Source organism: Platichthys flesus, chromosome 23 (genome assembly GCF_949316205.1).
Source record: "Platichthys flesus chromosome 23, fPlaFle2.1, whole genome shotgun sequence".
NCBI lineage: Eukaryota > Metazoa > Chordata > Actinopteri > Pleuronectiformes > Pleuronectidae > Platichthys > Platichthys flesus.
This window is the reverse complement of record NC_084967.1, coordinates 608,642-625,715: the sequence shown is the minus strand read 5'-3', so window position 1 is coordinate 625,715 and position 17,074 is coordinate 608,642. Positions and strand designations below refer to the sequence as shown.

The window sequence follows — 17,074 nt, the reverse complement described above, 5'->3', positions numbered from 1 at the left end:
TTTTTGGAAGGCAGAAAGTTTAATGAGCTGCATTCCAGATTACAAAAGATAAAGTCTATTCCACCCGTGAACAGAAAAAACTATAAACCGTACACTTCAAAGCTAAGTGGATTTATTTTTCATTTGTCTGACAGAACACTAGAATGTTTGGCGCACTAGGTGAAGGAATGTTAATTGAGTAGAAGGACATTGAGCACAACTTTTCTATTACATATGTTATTCATAGAAATGTAAAAAATATTTTTTCATAAAGAACCCCATCTTAAATTAATAAAGGATAATATTAATTTAAAACATTAAAGTAAAGGTGTGTCACATTTTTTTTGTAATTTAACAAGAATTAAATCTACAGCAAGCAAAAATAACAATCAGTTTAAACAGACAGGGACAGATTGTATTTACCATTAACTCCTAACCCTGACAACTGCAGTCGATATGCATGCAGTAAGTTAGTAAGTCCCTAAATTCATGTCTGATTGACATTTGCCCTGCCATTTCTGTGATATTACCCCATTACCCAAGTCATGGGATTTCAGTCACATGATATCCATGCAGTAAAAGCCCGAAGTTTTGTTAGAAAACTAAATAAACAGACTGTCTCACATTACCAAATGTACATAACATGACCCGGCTTTCCGGTCATGAGTGCGGCTGAGTGGTCGTCCTCCAACCAGAAGGTCGGTGGTTCCATTCTCAGTCTTTCAAATCTACATTTCAAAGTGTCCTTGGGCAAGATACTGAGTGGCCCCTATAGATGGCCAATGCACTAATTGTAGGTCGCTTTGGATAAAAGCCTCGGCCAAATGACATGTAAAGAATTAAGATAGTTTAAAGTATTTACTGTTAATTAAACAACCAATGAAGGAACGATTAATGTGGAGTGTGTACGTCAGTAATATCAGTTATGTAGATGTGAGTGTGTGATCATTATGAGCTGCAAGGCATTGTGAAAGGAAAGCATAGCAAAGGTCAAACAAAGGCAAAACGTGGCCGGGATCAGTCAAAGTGAGGGAGCGGAGCAAAGCCAGGCCAGGCTTTTTTCCAATGGGAGAGCTCTGGTGCAGGTGCTCTGAATTAATTGGCCGTCACCACTGCACTCTCCTGATACCTTCAAAGACACACAGGAAAACACAGTAGCTGCTCACACACCCACATCTCAGCAGTTAGGCAATGGACGTCAGTCAGAAAATAAAATAAACAAGACCCACATTACCCAATGTACCAGATAACCTGAATTCACCCATGTTTTCAGCGTTGCACTTAGCTCATTGAGCATTAGCTTTGCTCATTTGTCTGGACAGAGAACAATGGTTTCAACGTTTTTAGTTCCAAATTAACGTTTTAATCGCAATCATTGTTTATACATGAAGTGTTATTTTCTTGTTTGGTTGCTGATGTCTGAAGACAAAGTTGGATAACTCAACATGAAAAGTATCCCTATGGTTGAAGTTGACATATTTAATAAATGTTTCTACAGCAGTCACAATTTACATGTGGGGGTAAATAAATCTATACTGTAAGTATGCCAACAGCCAACTTTCCCTCTTAAACTCAGTGAGGATTAGGAACATCGGTCACTGGAATGGGGGTTTTACCTTTTCACCGTGTATTCCTTTTCTCGGGATTTAGACAACAAAGACAACTGCATTGTAATGAAACGAGGAAGTAAATGAGGATGTCACTTTTTGAGAGCGACTGCAAAGGGAAGAGGCCCCGATAACTCAAACCCTATAAAAAAAAATGTTTACATTGTAAAAAAAAAATTGTTAAATAGAGAAGAGAAACAGGAGGAGAGAAGTTCAGACAACTACATCAGGCTTGCCTGTTCTTTCCCTCCATTTTCTTTCGGCGCTACTCCCCAGAAAAAAAACTAAATAATAAAAGAGAAGAATTAGAAAAATCAATAAAAAAAGCCAGGTGATAGTGGCAACTGATATCTCAGATGTCACTAATAGATTAATAGCTTTCTGCTGACAGTAACAAAAGGCCTATGGATACAACTAATAAGAGTTCACTATTATGCCTGAAGCCTGGAATCCTCCAATTGCATCTCAAGGGGCTTTATATAACTTTGAATTTGCAAATTGTCTATTCTGGAGCCACAATTTTACAGCTGCTGATGTAACCCAAGTGCAAAAAACAATATAGTTACCATCACTCCGGTTCCCAATTCGTTGTCAGAGTCAGAAACGGGAGATCACTTTCATGTGCAATCTACACTACAAAGTCTATCAAGTGGTTAAGTAAAAGTACACATGATACAAGCAGAAATTGAGCCATTGCAAGACTTTTATGACATCAACATTTTTAAAGATAACACCATTGCCTACGGAATGTAACCACGGCTGAGTACAAAAACAATTTCAAGTTAAAAAGCGGGAAAAGAATAGGATCATATACATATGTATCCTTCTCTTTATACATTTATACTGGGAAAAAATGTGTCAGAGCTTTAATCAGAGAATAAACACTGAAGTAAATGGAGAAACTTCATTGTGAGGTAGCTGGAAAAACAACACTACCACAAATAGCTGATATTTTAAATACTAACGTATGACACCGTTTGTGAAAACATGCATTCACACCATTAAAATACAGAATTTACATACAGTATCATATACAGCAACAGTTATTAACAGCCTGTCCAAACAACCTTTGGGTGGACAGTGGAACGCTCTCATAGGCTCTTTGAGATCTTAACCTCTTCCTCTCACTGGCGGAACCTGTTGTAAAAATGAGAGAGAACCAAAGATTATAGCTGCATCACCAAATAACAAAAATCTGGTGAAATTGTAAAGTGCATCAGGTGGCTGTAAAACGATTGTTATGCATGGAGCAAATCATGTTAAGAAAGATCACCTGTCTTTTTTAGACTTTTTTCCTGCTCTCCAACCATTTGTAACCAACACCAACGTTGGATCCTATAGTAAGAATGAGGATCAAGAAAAAGTTTTACATCAGGCACTTTAGAAATAAATTTATGTGATTATGATGGATTTCTGGAAAATCATTGAAAAAAAATTGCAATACAACTCACTTTTTTCTCTTTCAATGTCTCGATTTCTGGCCTTGGTCAAATGTTTAGCTTCAGACATGGCCCTCTTCATCAGGGGAGTTGCAGAATCGTGGGAGTTGCGCCTCTGTTTCGGTACCCTGTCAGGGTGACTCGATCCTGGCCTTGCTTGTCTCCTCGGTCTGGGTTTTATTATGCTGGCTTGAGCCTTACTCAAAGTCTTCTTTTCAAATGAGTTTTTCTTTTTACCGGTTGCTGTAGGGGTCTTTGGAGCAGGGGTTTCATCTTTACCCTGCCTGTTGACAAGTTCTTTTGAAAGTTTCAGGTTATTTTTGACCAAATGGCGAGGAGTCACAGGACAAGTACCTGTGGTGGAATCTGCCTTCTTATCCAAAGGCCGAAGACGCTCTGGTAACTGTTCAGATAATAGTATGGTTTTTCGAGGCCTTGTCTTGGCAGTTCCACAGAGGCGGTTTACAATTTCTGTTGACTGTCTGTTTGTTTGAGGAGATATAACACCACTCTCTTTTGGAAATGATGGGGGCGTTCTCTCTGTTGCCTTTTTTTTGCTAATCTGATTGTCAGACTCAAGGAAAACTTTAATTCTTGAGGTTGTTTGTTTGTTACTCTTGTGTTGAACATACTCAGAGCCAACTTTAGCTTCAATCAACTGTCCAGCATTTTTTTCACAGAGAGACAGGTCAGGACGTTCAGCAGATGATCTCATTTCTTGGAGCTTTTCTTTAGTAGGTCCATACTCACTGTCCACAATTTCAGGTGAATGTCTCTTTTGTGTAATACACGACAAAATGGCACTTTTCATAAACGCTGGAGAGATTGATCTCCTGTTGTTCTCCTTTTCGTTGTTTTGGTCACATTCATCCTCCGTGTCAGAGTCAAGGATAATAACACTCTTGATATTTTTCCGGGTGGTATCCTGTTGAACATGCTTATGACCAGCTTTATTTTCAAGGTGCTTCCCACTTGCTGCTGTACTATGCGATAGCTCAGTACGATTCGGGACTGGCAAGTCTTCAGTTTCTTTCAAGGTTTGATACAGACTGTCCAAAGTTTCAGGTGGATGTCCTATTTGCTGACCCCATGGGGCATCTCCATAGTCCATTGAGCCTGAAGAGGGGGATCTCTTACGTTTAGCTTTCCTTCTGAAATTTTGGTCACTTTCATCCTCTGTGTCAGAATCAACAATTATTATGTCTTGTTTTTTTGAGTACCTTTGTCTGATGGTCTTGTTTTGGACATTCCTTGAGCTGGCTTTGGCTTCAATCAACTTGTTAGGTTTTTCCATAAAGCTCCCATTGTCTAGGCGCCTGCTTTGACCTTTTTGCACATTTGTAGCCTCATTATGTTCAGATGCATAATCGTCTGTTTCTGGAGGCAGAGGTGCCGAGTAATCACAGCTGTCTTCTGTTTCACTGTCACCAGGCTCAGAGAGGAACCTGCTCCTGTTAGGTGTATGCGTGTCTCCCTCAAGGCCCATTTTATGTTCAGGTGTGCTTCTTCCTGATGCCATCTCAAAACTATTCCCAAATTGTGCAGCTTTAGCTTGTAGAAAGCTCTCAACTGTGTCAAATACCTCCATATTGTAGGAAGCAGAAGCCGTAACTGGTGTGGGAACTGGACAGTCTGTTGGAATCATGTCAAGGTGCCCATCTTTGTCTCCACTTTTACTGTCGTCTTGCACAATGATCTCTGGGATGTCCTGGATTTCATTTTCTGATTCAAATATAATGTCTGTGATGCTTATAGGCAAGACTATGAAGTCATCCATTTGATCGTCACTCTCATTACCATCTTCAAAATCCTCATAGGAAGGACTGCATGAAACCAAGTGGTTTGTTTGCACTCCCAGTTGTGTCTCACTGTCACATTTAGGACATACATTTTCAAAACCATCATCAGTTTCAACAAGACATGGACAAGTACAGAGTTTTGCTGTATCTAGTGAAATCAGCTTCTCTTCTGAAATGCTTTCAGTCTTTACCTGAGCCTGCACGTGTCCATGGCCTTCATTTTCAGATAATGACTGCTCTTTGTTTTCTGGAAAAAATATCTCTTGAGCTAATCTCTTCTTCTCCGGATTTTCTTCTTCATTTACATCTTCATACTGAGTATTTTCAGCACATGGCAGGAAGCTACATTTCTCATGCCCTGTGTTTGGAAGTTTTGTCATTACCTGTGACACGTCTTCATAATCGGAAATGTCTTCATATTTTTGATCTTTCAAAAGTTTCAGAGCATGTGCCAGACTCTTGCTTTTAGGGAGCAGGGGCAGTTTTTGGACATTGGCAATTTTTTCAGTAACTTCTAGAGACAAATCTGTTTGTAAATGCACAGGAAGTGCATCCTCCATCACACATTGATGGCTTGCTTGGTTCCAAAGAAGTTCACTTTGGTTTGGAGAAATTGACATTACGCTATGAATCTGAATTTTATGAACTGATGAAGTAATTAAGGGATGTGCAATTGCTTCCTGATCCGTTATATGAAAATGTTGATCTTCAGAGGTTTTCCTTCTATTGGGAAATGTGTCTTGATTTTCATAGAGTACAAGTAATTGGTTTCCAGTTATAACTGAACTTTGCGGATCTACAGAGGCATCAGTCACACCGTGCAAACTGTCAAAGTCTACTGTCCAACCAACATTGTCATCTGGGTTTAGCCTTGCATCTTCTTCCTCTTTCACCATCATGCGTTTGGGAGACCAGGAACCACCAGTCACCTTGGGCAAATCCTTCAAATTCCAGTTGATATTTAACTCCATAGATGTGCTTTCTTCTTTTGGCTTGTTGCAGTGTTCCTTCTCAGTCAGTTCACCCAAAGTCCTTCCAGGCCTTGATATGAGAACTACTGGACTCTTGTCCTCATTCTCTGTGCCGGTGACAGCAACTGTCCTCATAAGTTGTAGATATTCTGTGGATATAAAAGAGAAAAATGTTATCTATATCGCCTGATGGTTGCATGATCAGGCAAAGCAAAATTTCAATCACTGTTTATGGTCTCCCAGACCACTAGGATAGTGCTTTGGAATCATAATTAGGTCCCTGAGCATGACAGTGCAGGTTTAGGAAGTCCGTCATTTTGTATTTCTTGTGCAATATAGTAATTTTTTTAAATCAATTTTAACGTTACAATCACTTAAAATCCTGACTTTTTATATTTAAAACATGATCTTTAAAAAACAATTGGAGATGAAAAGGAGCTTTATATCTACGTAAGAACAATTTCTCTGTGGCCTATATTAAAGGTGATTTTCCCATACAGCCTGCCCCCCAAGCAGTACAAATTTAGTAAGCCCATATCTCCCTTAATTTAGAACATGGCATTTCGGTACCATAGATTTGTTATGTCACCAATCATGTCGAATTCCATTTAGATCTGTGAAAGTGTTACCCAAAATTGTGACGATTAGTAACACAGTGACCCAATAGAGATGTGTACCTGTTGAATGTCTCTCTGATGGAACTGTAGGACAATCACTTGTCTGAGTAAACTCAGCATTTACTTTGCTGCCCTTTGAACTGTCCACTGGATGTGCTTTTCCAAGTGCAGCAATGCCAAGCTCAGCACTGCTGACATGTTGCACCTCTACATATTGTTGTGTCACTTTGTCAGAGGATGTAGGGAGGTTTCCAGTGCTTTGGGTTCTTCTGTAGTGTTTAACCTCTTTAGCAATATAGTCATGTATTTCGACATCTGTAAGTGGTTTTATTTCATGGACTGGAGATGGACGAGTTAAGTCCTGCTGGTACCGGGGAGTTCTTGAATGTACAAGGTTTTGTGTTACAATATGTTCACAGCTGAGAGCATCCAGTGAACTTCTCCCTTGCCGACAATTTCTTTTCAGCAAGGCACATTGCAGTGGGCTAGATGTTTGCTTAAGAGGCCCAGAACACCCTTGAACCCGTAGAGGAAATGTCTGTGCTGAGACTCCAACAGTCTTTCTCTGAGGTGCTAGGGAACTGGTACCAACTGAATAGGCACAACTTAAATCTTTTTGCTGCAGTGTAGCATTATTGTTCACATATGATCCGACTCTGAGCTCCTCAGGATCTTGAGGGGCTACCATGTTGACTTGTATTCCATTTGCTGGGTGAACCACTGGTGCTGGTGTAACATTGTTACACTGATGCTGGACAGCAGGGTATGCTCGGTCTTGGCTGTGTGAACATCCAGACAACATTTTATGGAGAGCTATCTTCCAATTGATGACTTCAGTTCAGCATTTCTCAGGTCTAGGAAAACAAAAAACCAAAAATTAGAAGGTGGATGAGTCCATGTTTATAGAAAATGTCTGCTACATGTTAAATACCAATTTATCAAACGACAAACAAAACTGTTGCTCCATATCTGCTGGATATGTGACTATGTAACTGTTGCATAGCTCACCTTATGAACTTAAAAAGGCAATTACATATTCAAAAATCATTTAAAAAAAATAGGTTGAATGGATTCTGTTCTTTCACCATTATCCAGTTGACCCAGTTCTTTACATTCTGTAAACGGTAAATTATTTTGTATATATATATATATATATATATATATATATATAGCGCTTTTCTAGTCTAGATGACCACTCAAAGAGCTTTAAAATACAGTTTTACTTTCACCTATTCGCACACAAATTCATAAAGTGCATCTATTCGCAGCACTGTTATTCTATGGGGGGCCATTCGGGATTCAGCATCTTGCCCAAGGACACTTGCAGATGATTTGGGATCGAACTGCTGACCTTCAGGTTGGAGGACGACTACTCTACCCCTCAGCCACAGCCACCCTGTAGACAACTGTACATTTGTTCTTTGCAGACTAAATGTATTTTTAACTCATCTTTTGTAGCAATAACTTCAGGATCGCGTCCATTGATAGGACATTTGTATATCCATCTCTCAGGCTGAAACTACTCACACAAAAATGTGAATTACATGTACAAAATATTTCTACAGCTATAAAATTTGAACACATGCACAAAAGGTTGTTGACAACTACATTACATCACAAGCACAAAATATAGGTGACACTAATTTGATAAGACACAAATGCTTCCAACTTCAGAGAAAATGAAAAAATGACCTGCATAAACATTATGAATGCCAATAGTGTGCATTTAGGAAAACAAGGATGGCAAATCTATTCAACAGTTCCACTAATCTTACAGAATTTAAGAAAAATACTGAAGGAGACCACCCTGGCCCCATTAAGTAGGTGGTACACCTCACCCCTAGCAGATCTTTAATGCAATTAACGAATCCCCAGAAATTTCACCACTCTGGTAAACAGCCATAACAGTTTTGAGAGCACATCTGATTCGCACTCTACGCAAAAGAAAAAAAATGTACTCATTACAGCATTTCACACACATTAATTTAACCTTCAACAAGTTAAAATTACCATTTTCCATGATTACTATAGAAAAGAGCCATACCAACACACATGAACAGAGCCCTTATTTCAGTTTTGCTCAAGCTTGACCAAGACCAAACCTCCTCAAGGACAGGCTGTTTTCGGAACAACTACGTCCTCATGAAAAGATGTTATGCCTCAATGATCTGATAAAAGAAGAAGAAAGTAAACTGTATTTTCTTAGTCAAAACTTGGCTTGGTAAAGCAGCAATGCTCAAGGCCTGTCCAAACTAAACTATTGTTTTTATTAAACAAAATTACTCTAAAACTATAGTCCATAAACCTAACAAACAACTGTCTGCATTCTTCTATTTATGTAAAATGAATTGTCTGCGCCCGTCTGTCACAACCATAAACTTGTCCAGAACTCAGCTGCTCGCATCATTTCAAGAACCCCCTCCATTAATTACATCACTCCTGTCCTTCAGCGGCTTCATTGGCTCCCGGTCGAATACCACATTGTTTTTGAGATTCTGCTCATCACCTTAAAGGCCATAGGAGGAGAGAGCACAGCAGTCCTTTATTAAGCTGTTCTGCGTAGGCTGCCTTTAACATGTACAATTTACTTTAAGTTCCTCCTCCTCGTATACAAGGCCCGTAATGGACAAGGGCCAAGCTATATTGCCAACTCCCGTATTAGACGCCCTCCAGAACACTGAGATAATTTGCTGCAGGTCTACTGAAGGGTCCCAGCAGTAGCCAAAAGAAGTGGAAGCCTTTGTCATTTATGCCCCCAAACTATGGAACACACTACCAAAAGATATAAGGGAAGCCAGCTTCCTTATATCTCTAGATATTTTCAAAATAAAGCTTAAAACAAGTGTAGAATCTTCACTAGCCTCATGATTCAATAACGATTCAGCAGTCAATGATGCATTTCAATTGTTCACATCCACAGTATTCTATATAGAAGTCTGTTTAATCACCTTACTCTTCCAAAGATTGCTGATTAAATAAAACCCAGAAATTCATATCATATCATATATCTTCACCTCTAAAAAAAACACCAACTTATAGATCTCTATGACGGTATGAGAAGTGTAACTCGACCATTACTGACAAAAATCCAGCAATCTATTGACCTTCAGTTATTCTTCAAAATGTTTACACTTAACATTGCTGCTGAAAACTGTTATTTTGATGATGTTCTCTTCACACGTGGCATCTATTGCCCTTCTGTCCGTCCTAGGAGACGGATCCCTCACATGAGGCTCTCTCTGAGGTTTCTACATTCTTTTTACCCTGTTAAAAAGTTTTTTTTGTAGTTTTTCCTTACTCTTGTTGAGGGTTAAGGACAGCGGATGTCAAACCTTGTTAAAGCCCTATAAGACAAATGTGATTTGTGAATATGGGCTATACAAATAAAATTTGATTGATGGATGATAAATCGTATACATATACTGACAAACATAAACGTATTGCATTTCATTGTACATGTCCGACCAAAACAAAGAGCAAAAAAGGGAGTCAATTCAAATGTAAGTTACAGTCCCTTGCAAGTAGAGGGGGCTGCAGGCCCCTCTACACGCAGCACGCCCCAGCTGCATGGCATTAGCATGCTGAGAGTTGGTCCTAAACCGAAGGTCCAGGAATATTCTGCTTTAAGGATTATTCAATCCGGCCGAAGCTCGCGTTTGTCCCGGTCAAACCTCATACGTATATCGTTCGGGGTATGAGCAAGTTAAAACCCGTATAAGTCCTAAGTAACGAGGAAGGCACTCACTTCAAATGACGACAGTTCCGAAACGCTAGTTCCGCCTTACTACACAATGCGCGCGGGGGAACTGTTTTAAGGGTTACTAGTAAGTACAGTAGTTACATTAAACACATTAGAACGGCACACGCCAACAACACCTCCAATACTCAACAGTACTTACCGAATGTTCGCATGTCACCTTAAAAGTATTCAATGCACTCCTCGTCAACACAAAATTTCCGTAGTTCCCACCCCCGAAAGTTTCCACAAATTCGTTGATAGTATTTTTCTACGCCGAAATTCCAACTCGTTTAAATTCACTCCGGGACACTTGCAGTTTCGTTATCCGAGAACGCTGGGAGCGGCTGTGGTTCGAGAACCCGGAGTCCCACGCTTAGGGTGTGGTTCGAAGCGGGCAGAGACAGAGGAGTTGTTGTTTTCTTGATCTGCTCCTGACCATTGCTCGTGACCATAGCCCCTCACCGAAACTCCTCACCATTGCCCCTAAACTCGGCTGGCTCCTGACCACTGTGAGCTGCCGCAAAGACGGTGAGGGAGGAGGCGGCACCGGTCTCCTTATATGGGATGTTAAGTGAGCTCTGATTGGTGGCCTTATGGGAAAGTACTTCTGTTGTTGTAATAATAATAATAATAATAATTAAGTAATTTCCTTGTCTTTATCTAGATGAACTGGTATGTATACATTTAATTCAAAATTAGAGTGGGGTATTATCTTTGAAGACGAATGAGATACTTTTGAATTCCTTGTGTTTTTGCACGAATAATACAATGAACAATGAAAGTGACTGACAACTTTCTATCAGATGGAAAATAAAACTATTGAGTGATACTTGTTTAAATTTGAGAGAGAACAACAGATATACACTACCCGTGGCTCTATAGCAACAATAGAAAGATAGACTTCATAAGCCCCTATGTTTTCATGAATGGAGAAAGAGTCACACTGTAGAGATAGTGTGCCTTAAAAACAAGTCAGTCTGGAATAAAAAATGTCCAGGCTTTGTTAACATAAATTCCCATTATGCTTTAAAACAATACTCTTTTTCTTTAATAGTTCAGATATTTAATTTTCTCCTTTTGTGTTCTGTGTACTATGTTTCAGTTTAAAATGTCTCTCTTGTTTCTTTTAATGGAAGAGGTCTAAGAGACATGACAAAAATAAAAAAATAAATGTTAGAAAAATTTTAGCCAATCAGCTGTGTCAGTTTCTCCCGGAGAGTAATGTATATGACTTTATATTGCAACTGCGGCTTTGGCTTTTCGACAGTTGTGTCGATGGACTCGTTTTAATTTATGGTTCTCCAAGGATTGCAGGTGTTTTAAAGCAATTCACCGATTTCTGCCGGTATTATGGGGCATGAAACCGGAAATGCAGCTCCAGAAGGGATGTAGAGCAGACCAATCACAGCCTTGCGGGCTGAGTGAGCTTGCGGAGCTTTGCCGTAAATTTTAGAAAAGGGGGTCGACACCCGTCAGCACGTAAGGAGGGATACATAAGCACGTAAGGGACCCGGAAGGGCTCTTGCGCTTACGGGCCCGTGAAAACGCAGAAGCATGTTTCAGGCTTGAAACATGCTTGCGCCACAGCGGCGTGAAAAGACGCAGACGCAGTCTCAGAAGCATGTTTCAAGGCCAAATTATAGTCGGGTTGCACGCACGCACGCATGCACGCAAGACACGCAACACGCCCCTTTCGTGCCCTCTGGCGTCTTGCGTGCGTCCGTCGATTTTTCTAACTATACGACAAAACGACGCGAGCCTCACGCAGCCCGCAAGGCTTGTGATTGGTCAGCTTACTACATCCCGTCCGGAGTCTAGTTTCCGGTTTCATGCCCCACAATACGCGGAAATCACGGAAGATTTAGAAGAACGAATATGGACCAAATAGATGAGCACTTGGCAGAAGAGATCCGAAAGTATGACCACTTGTATAACTCGTCACTGACTGGCCGATTTGTCCGCCAGGAATAGGCTATGAGGAGCCGGAGTGGCGATGTAAATAAACATTCGACGAAGAAGAAGACGTCTCTTCTTTGTGTGTTTTCCTTTCTCAAAAAGATGCAGAAAAACTAGTCCACGCCTTTGTTACATCCAGCAAAGATTATTGTAATTCCTTATTATCAGGCTCCAGCAGTAAATCGTTAAAGACTCTGCAGCTTGTCCAAAATGCTGCAGCACATGTCCTGACAAGAACCAAGAAAAGAGACCACATTTCTGCTGTATTGCTTTATTACACTGGCTTTCGGTTAAATCTAGAATAGAATACAAAATTCTTCTCCTCACCTTCAAGGCCCTTAATAATATGGCACCATTATACCTCAAAGAGCTGATAGTACCTTATCAACGCACTAGAGCACTGCGCTCCCAGAATTCAGGCTCAAGCCTGAAACATGCTTCTGCGTTTTCACGGGCCCGTAAGCGCAAGAGCCCTTCCGGGTCCCTTACGTGCTTATGTTTCCCTCCTTACGTGCTGACGGGTGTCGACCCCCTTTTCTAAAATTTACGGCAAAGCTCCGCAAGCTCACTCAGCCCGCAAGGCTGTGATTGGTCTGCTCTACATCCCTTCTGGAGCTGCATTTCCGGTTTCATGCCCCATAATACCGGCAGAAATCACGGAAGATTTAGAAGAACGAATATGGACCAAATAGAAGAGCACTTGGCAGAAGATATCCGATAGTATGATCACTTGTATAACCTGTCACTGACTGGCGGATTTGTCCGCCAGAAAAAGGCTACGAGGAGCCGCAGTGGCTATGTAAATAAACAATCGACGAAGAAGAAAGAAGGCGTCTCTAAGGTCGTCTCGACAAAAAGCATTACTCCGCCTAGTGTTCTGGCGCGGAATTGCTTTGTAAGACGCGCAACAGTTGGGCTTTAAGCCTGAAACATGCTTCTGCGACTGCGTCTGCGTCTTTTCACGCCGCTGTGGCGCAAGACTCGTTTTCATTCATGCTTCCCCAACCGTTGCGCGTCTTACAAAGCAATTCCGCGCCAGAACACTAGGCGGAGTAATGCTTTTTGTCGAGACGACCTTAGAGACGCCTTCTTTCTTCTTCGTCGATTGTTTATTTACATAGCCACTGCGGCTCCTCGTAGCCTTTTTCTGGCGGACAAATCCGCCAGTCAGTGAGAGGTTATACAAGTGATCATACTATCGGATATCTTCTAACAAGTGCTCTTCTATTTGGTCCATATTCGTTCTTCTAAATCTTCCGTGATTTCTGCCGGTATTATGGGGCATGAAACCGGAAATGCAGCTCCAGAAGGGATGTAGAGCAGACCAATCACAGCCTTGCGGGCTGAGTGAGCTTGCGGAGCTTTGCCGTAAATTTTAGAAAAGGGGGTCGACACCCGTCAGCACGTAAGGAGGGATACATAAGCACGTAAGGGACCCGGAAGGGCTCTTGCGCTTACGGGCCCGTGAAAACGCAGAAGCATGTTTCAGGCTTTACGTGCTGACGGGTGTCGACCCCCTTTTCTAAAATTTACGGCAAAGCTCCGCAAGCTCACTCAGCCCGCAAGGCTGTGATTGGTCTGCTCTACATCCCTTCTGGAGCTGCATTTCCGGTTTCATGCCCCATAATACCGGCAGAAATCACGGAAGATTTAGAAGAACGAATATGGACCAAATAGAAGAGCACTTGTTAGAAGATATCCGATAGTATGATCACTTGTATAACCTCTCACTGACTGGCGGATTTGTCCGCCAGAAAAAGGCTACGAGGAGCCGCAGTGGCTATGTAAATAAACAATCGACGAAGAAGAAAGAAGGCGTCTCTAAGGTCGTCTCGACAAAAAGCATTACTCCGCCTAGTGTTCTGGCGCGGAATTGCTTTGTAAGACGCGCAACGGTTGGGGAAGCATGAATGAAAACGAGTCTTGCGCCACAGCGGCGTGAAAAGACGCAGACGCAGTCGCAGAAGCATGTTTCAGGCTTAAGGAGGGATACATAAGCACGTAAGGGACCCGGAAGGGCTCTTGCGCTTACGGGCCCGTGAAAACGCAGAAGCATGTTTCAGGCTTTACTTGTCGTCCCTAAAGTCTCTAAAAGTAGAGTAGGAACCAGAGCTTTCAGCTATTAAGCTCCTCTCCTCTGGAATCAACTCCCACTTTTATTTTGGGAGGCAGACACAATCTGTACGTTTAACAGTAGGCATAAAACCTTCCTCTACGATAAAGCTTATAGTAAGAGCCGGTCCAGGCTTGTCTTAGAACTGCTCTTAGTTATACTGCTATAGGTCTAGAATGTTGGGGGACGCATGACACATTGAGCTTCTTTTTCAAGCTTCTCCTTCCTCTACTCACTCCTGGATGATGATGGTGGATCGCGTATCAGAGATCGTGATCACAATGGTGGATCCCGTATGGTGGATCCTGTATCGTGTTGGCATCTGATAATGGTGGTGGACAACAATTGAGGTGGCAGCTGATGGTGGATCCTGATGGCGGTAGTGGACAATGACTTTGAACTATAATGGCATCTGATCTTGATGATGGATCATGATCGTGGTGGTTTTGGAAGATTAACAACAAGACTGCTTGATATACAATATTTCTCCTCAAATACTCAACCAATAATGACAATAATCCATCATTTCATTGACCTTAAATTATGCTACAAAGTGTTTATTCTAATCAATGGTGCAAATACGCTTATTTGTTTGTTGTTCTCCTTTACAAGTGACATCTATTGCACTTCTGTCCATCCTGGGAGAGGGATCCCTCACTCAAGGTTTCTATATATCTATCTATATATTTTCTATATATCCTATTTTTTACCACTATTTTATGTAGTTTTTCTTTACTCTTATTAAGGGTTAAGTGCAGATGTTATCAGACATAATGATATTGTGTTTCAGTCTGAACAATGGAGAGAAGAAGCTTATTTCTCTCATGGCACTTGACAATCAGCAGGGGTTACCATCCTACTGATAAAACTTGCAAGAGCATTGTGTCCTATATAGCAGATATTCATGGTCATTGGATGATTCTTATGCTGATCTTTTATTAATTTAAATTCATAATAATCAATTTATGTTTATACAAAAACAAACAGGAAAACCAAAAAACAATTACGTGACATTTAGATCATTATCATCAAAATATCACCCGCAACTGATAATGTTATAATTGGAGGTCATCTCAACTTAGTTCATGAAAAATGTTATCATTAAAATCCTTTGAGACACTTTGCAAACCACCTAAATGCAATATTTACTCACGTTTACAATGAAGAAAGTGTAACTTATTCATAGAGATATTTAAATCCAGTTAGACTCTAATATTTATGGTTCAGCTCATATCACAATTTAAAATCTATAATTGACTACTGATGCAAACCACTTATTAAGGTATAAAATCAACTGTGATATTTCCCCTGTGATGGAAATCTGGTAATACAAAAGAACCAAACATTTCCATTGGGTTTTTTGGACAGTCAATAAGTAATGGAAAGGTCAAACAGATATATAGAAAGGTCAGACAGGTTTCAAGTCATAAACATTTCAGGTCATGGAGTTTAAGACAGGTATGCAAAAAGTTACTCTTCAACTATCTATTAGATTTCAACCACACTTAGTTATTTTCCACTACATCCCACAAACTGATCACAGTATGTATCTATGTGTTAACCCTAAAAACGGAAAAATGTATTCAAGCAAGCATTGGATGTTTAATTCCGATCTGCTTGAAAACAATGAGTACTGCCAAATTATTTTGTCTCTGATCACTGAAATCAAGAATAATGAAGAACTAACAGACTTAGAAATGTGTGGACTAGACCTAAACGCATTTCCCTTTCAAGCAACTGGCAATAAATGTGAGTTCTTAAAGTATACAATACGACAACTTACTATTTCATTTAGTATTTTTGGAAGAAAAATAAATGTATATTATTTTCAACCTAAATGAGATGAAACGTATATCTAAACAGCGCAAGAGGCATTTACGGGAGGATGTTTCCCAGTGGCCGGATGGTCTTATTGTTCTGCCTTTAACTGATAACTTGACCAGCAATAATATTGCAACACAGGATCTCTACACACTCTAGATCGAAGATGGCGCCAGTGTGTTTGTCGGCCTGCCGTCAGCTCCTAGCTGTCCGAGTTGTTCTAAGTTTGTTTATGCTGGCACTATGCTGGCACTGCTCTGTTGCCGCTAACTGGACCTATGATCGTCAGACTCTGCTACATCTCAGAGATGCACTGGTGACCCATACTAGCGGGTCTCCTGTTCCCTACACCAGATGTCACCCTCCGTTTGTACACCCCTACCTGGTGTGTGTCCTTCGGCTACCCTGCTGTGTCTCTCTCCGGAAGAAGCGTCGGAGGCGCCGAGGCAAACGCGGAGGAGTCCTTCGGCTACCCTGCTGTGTCTCTCTCCGGAAGAACCGTCCGAGGCGCCGAGGGAAACGTGGAGGAGTCCGGGTGGCGATCAGGAAAAGAGCGTTTGTTTCTCCCGCACAGCCGTGGCCCTGTCATCTCTCTGCAGCCCATCTAGGACGGAAAGATATCTTCCTGGCTCGTCGTTCGTGGGATCCGATGTACTCCTGCCATGTGTCCATCACTCCGCATCGACCCCAAACACCTGTCAGCTCTGCTCGTCCGAGACTACGGATCCGTAGCGGTGGGATGAACTCCCTGAACATCCGCCCTTTGGATTACTCCCGTTGCCCCCAGGCTGTGTTTCATTCCACGGCTAAAATCGCCTTGGTCAACTGCAGGTCTGTGTCTAACAAAACTTTTGTTTTAAATGACTTCTTCTCTCATCACAATCTGGACTTCCTGTTTTTAACTGAGACTTGGATCAGCGCTGGAGTTGGCCAGTCTTCTGTCTTCGGCGAACTTTGCCCTATTAACTGCTCGTTCATTAGCACACCGAGGTGCGCTGGAAGAGGAGGTGGAGTAGCTCTCGTCTTCAAAAAT

The 17,074-nt window shown here is 41.2% G+C and overlaps 1 protein-coding gene across 2 annotated transcripts; it reads right to left on the bottom strand.

The window, feature by feature from the left end:
- Window positions 1–2,271: 2,271 nt before the first annotated feature.
- Window positions 2,272–16,559, bottom strand: LOC133948633 (uncharacterized). Of its 2 annotated transcripts, none has more exons than XM_062382511.1 (5): window positions 16,424–16,559; window positions 6,473–7,266; window positions 3,038–5,944; window positions 2,860–2,921; window positions 2,272–2,723 (listed from the first exon to the last, which is right to left on the bottom strand). In XM_062382511.1, exons 2-4 carry the CDS (start codon window positions 7,212–7,214, stop codon window positions 2,869–2,871), a joined length of 3,702 nt encoding a protein of 1,233 aa, XP_062238495.1. In that variant the 5' UTR covers window positions 7,215–7,266; window positions 16,424–16,559; the 3' UTR covers window positions 2,272–2,723; window positions 2,860–2,868. The 2 variants fall into 2 exon arrangements, with proteins under 2 accessions (XP_062238495.1, XP_062238494.1); XM_062382510.1 differs by lacking the exon at window positions 16,424–16,559 and adding an exon at window positions 10,312–10,664.
- Window positions 16,560–17,074: the final 515 nt, after the last annotated feature.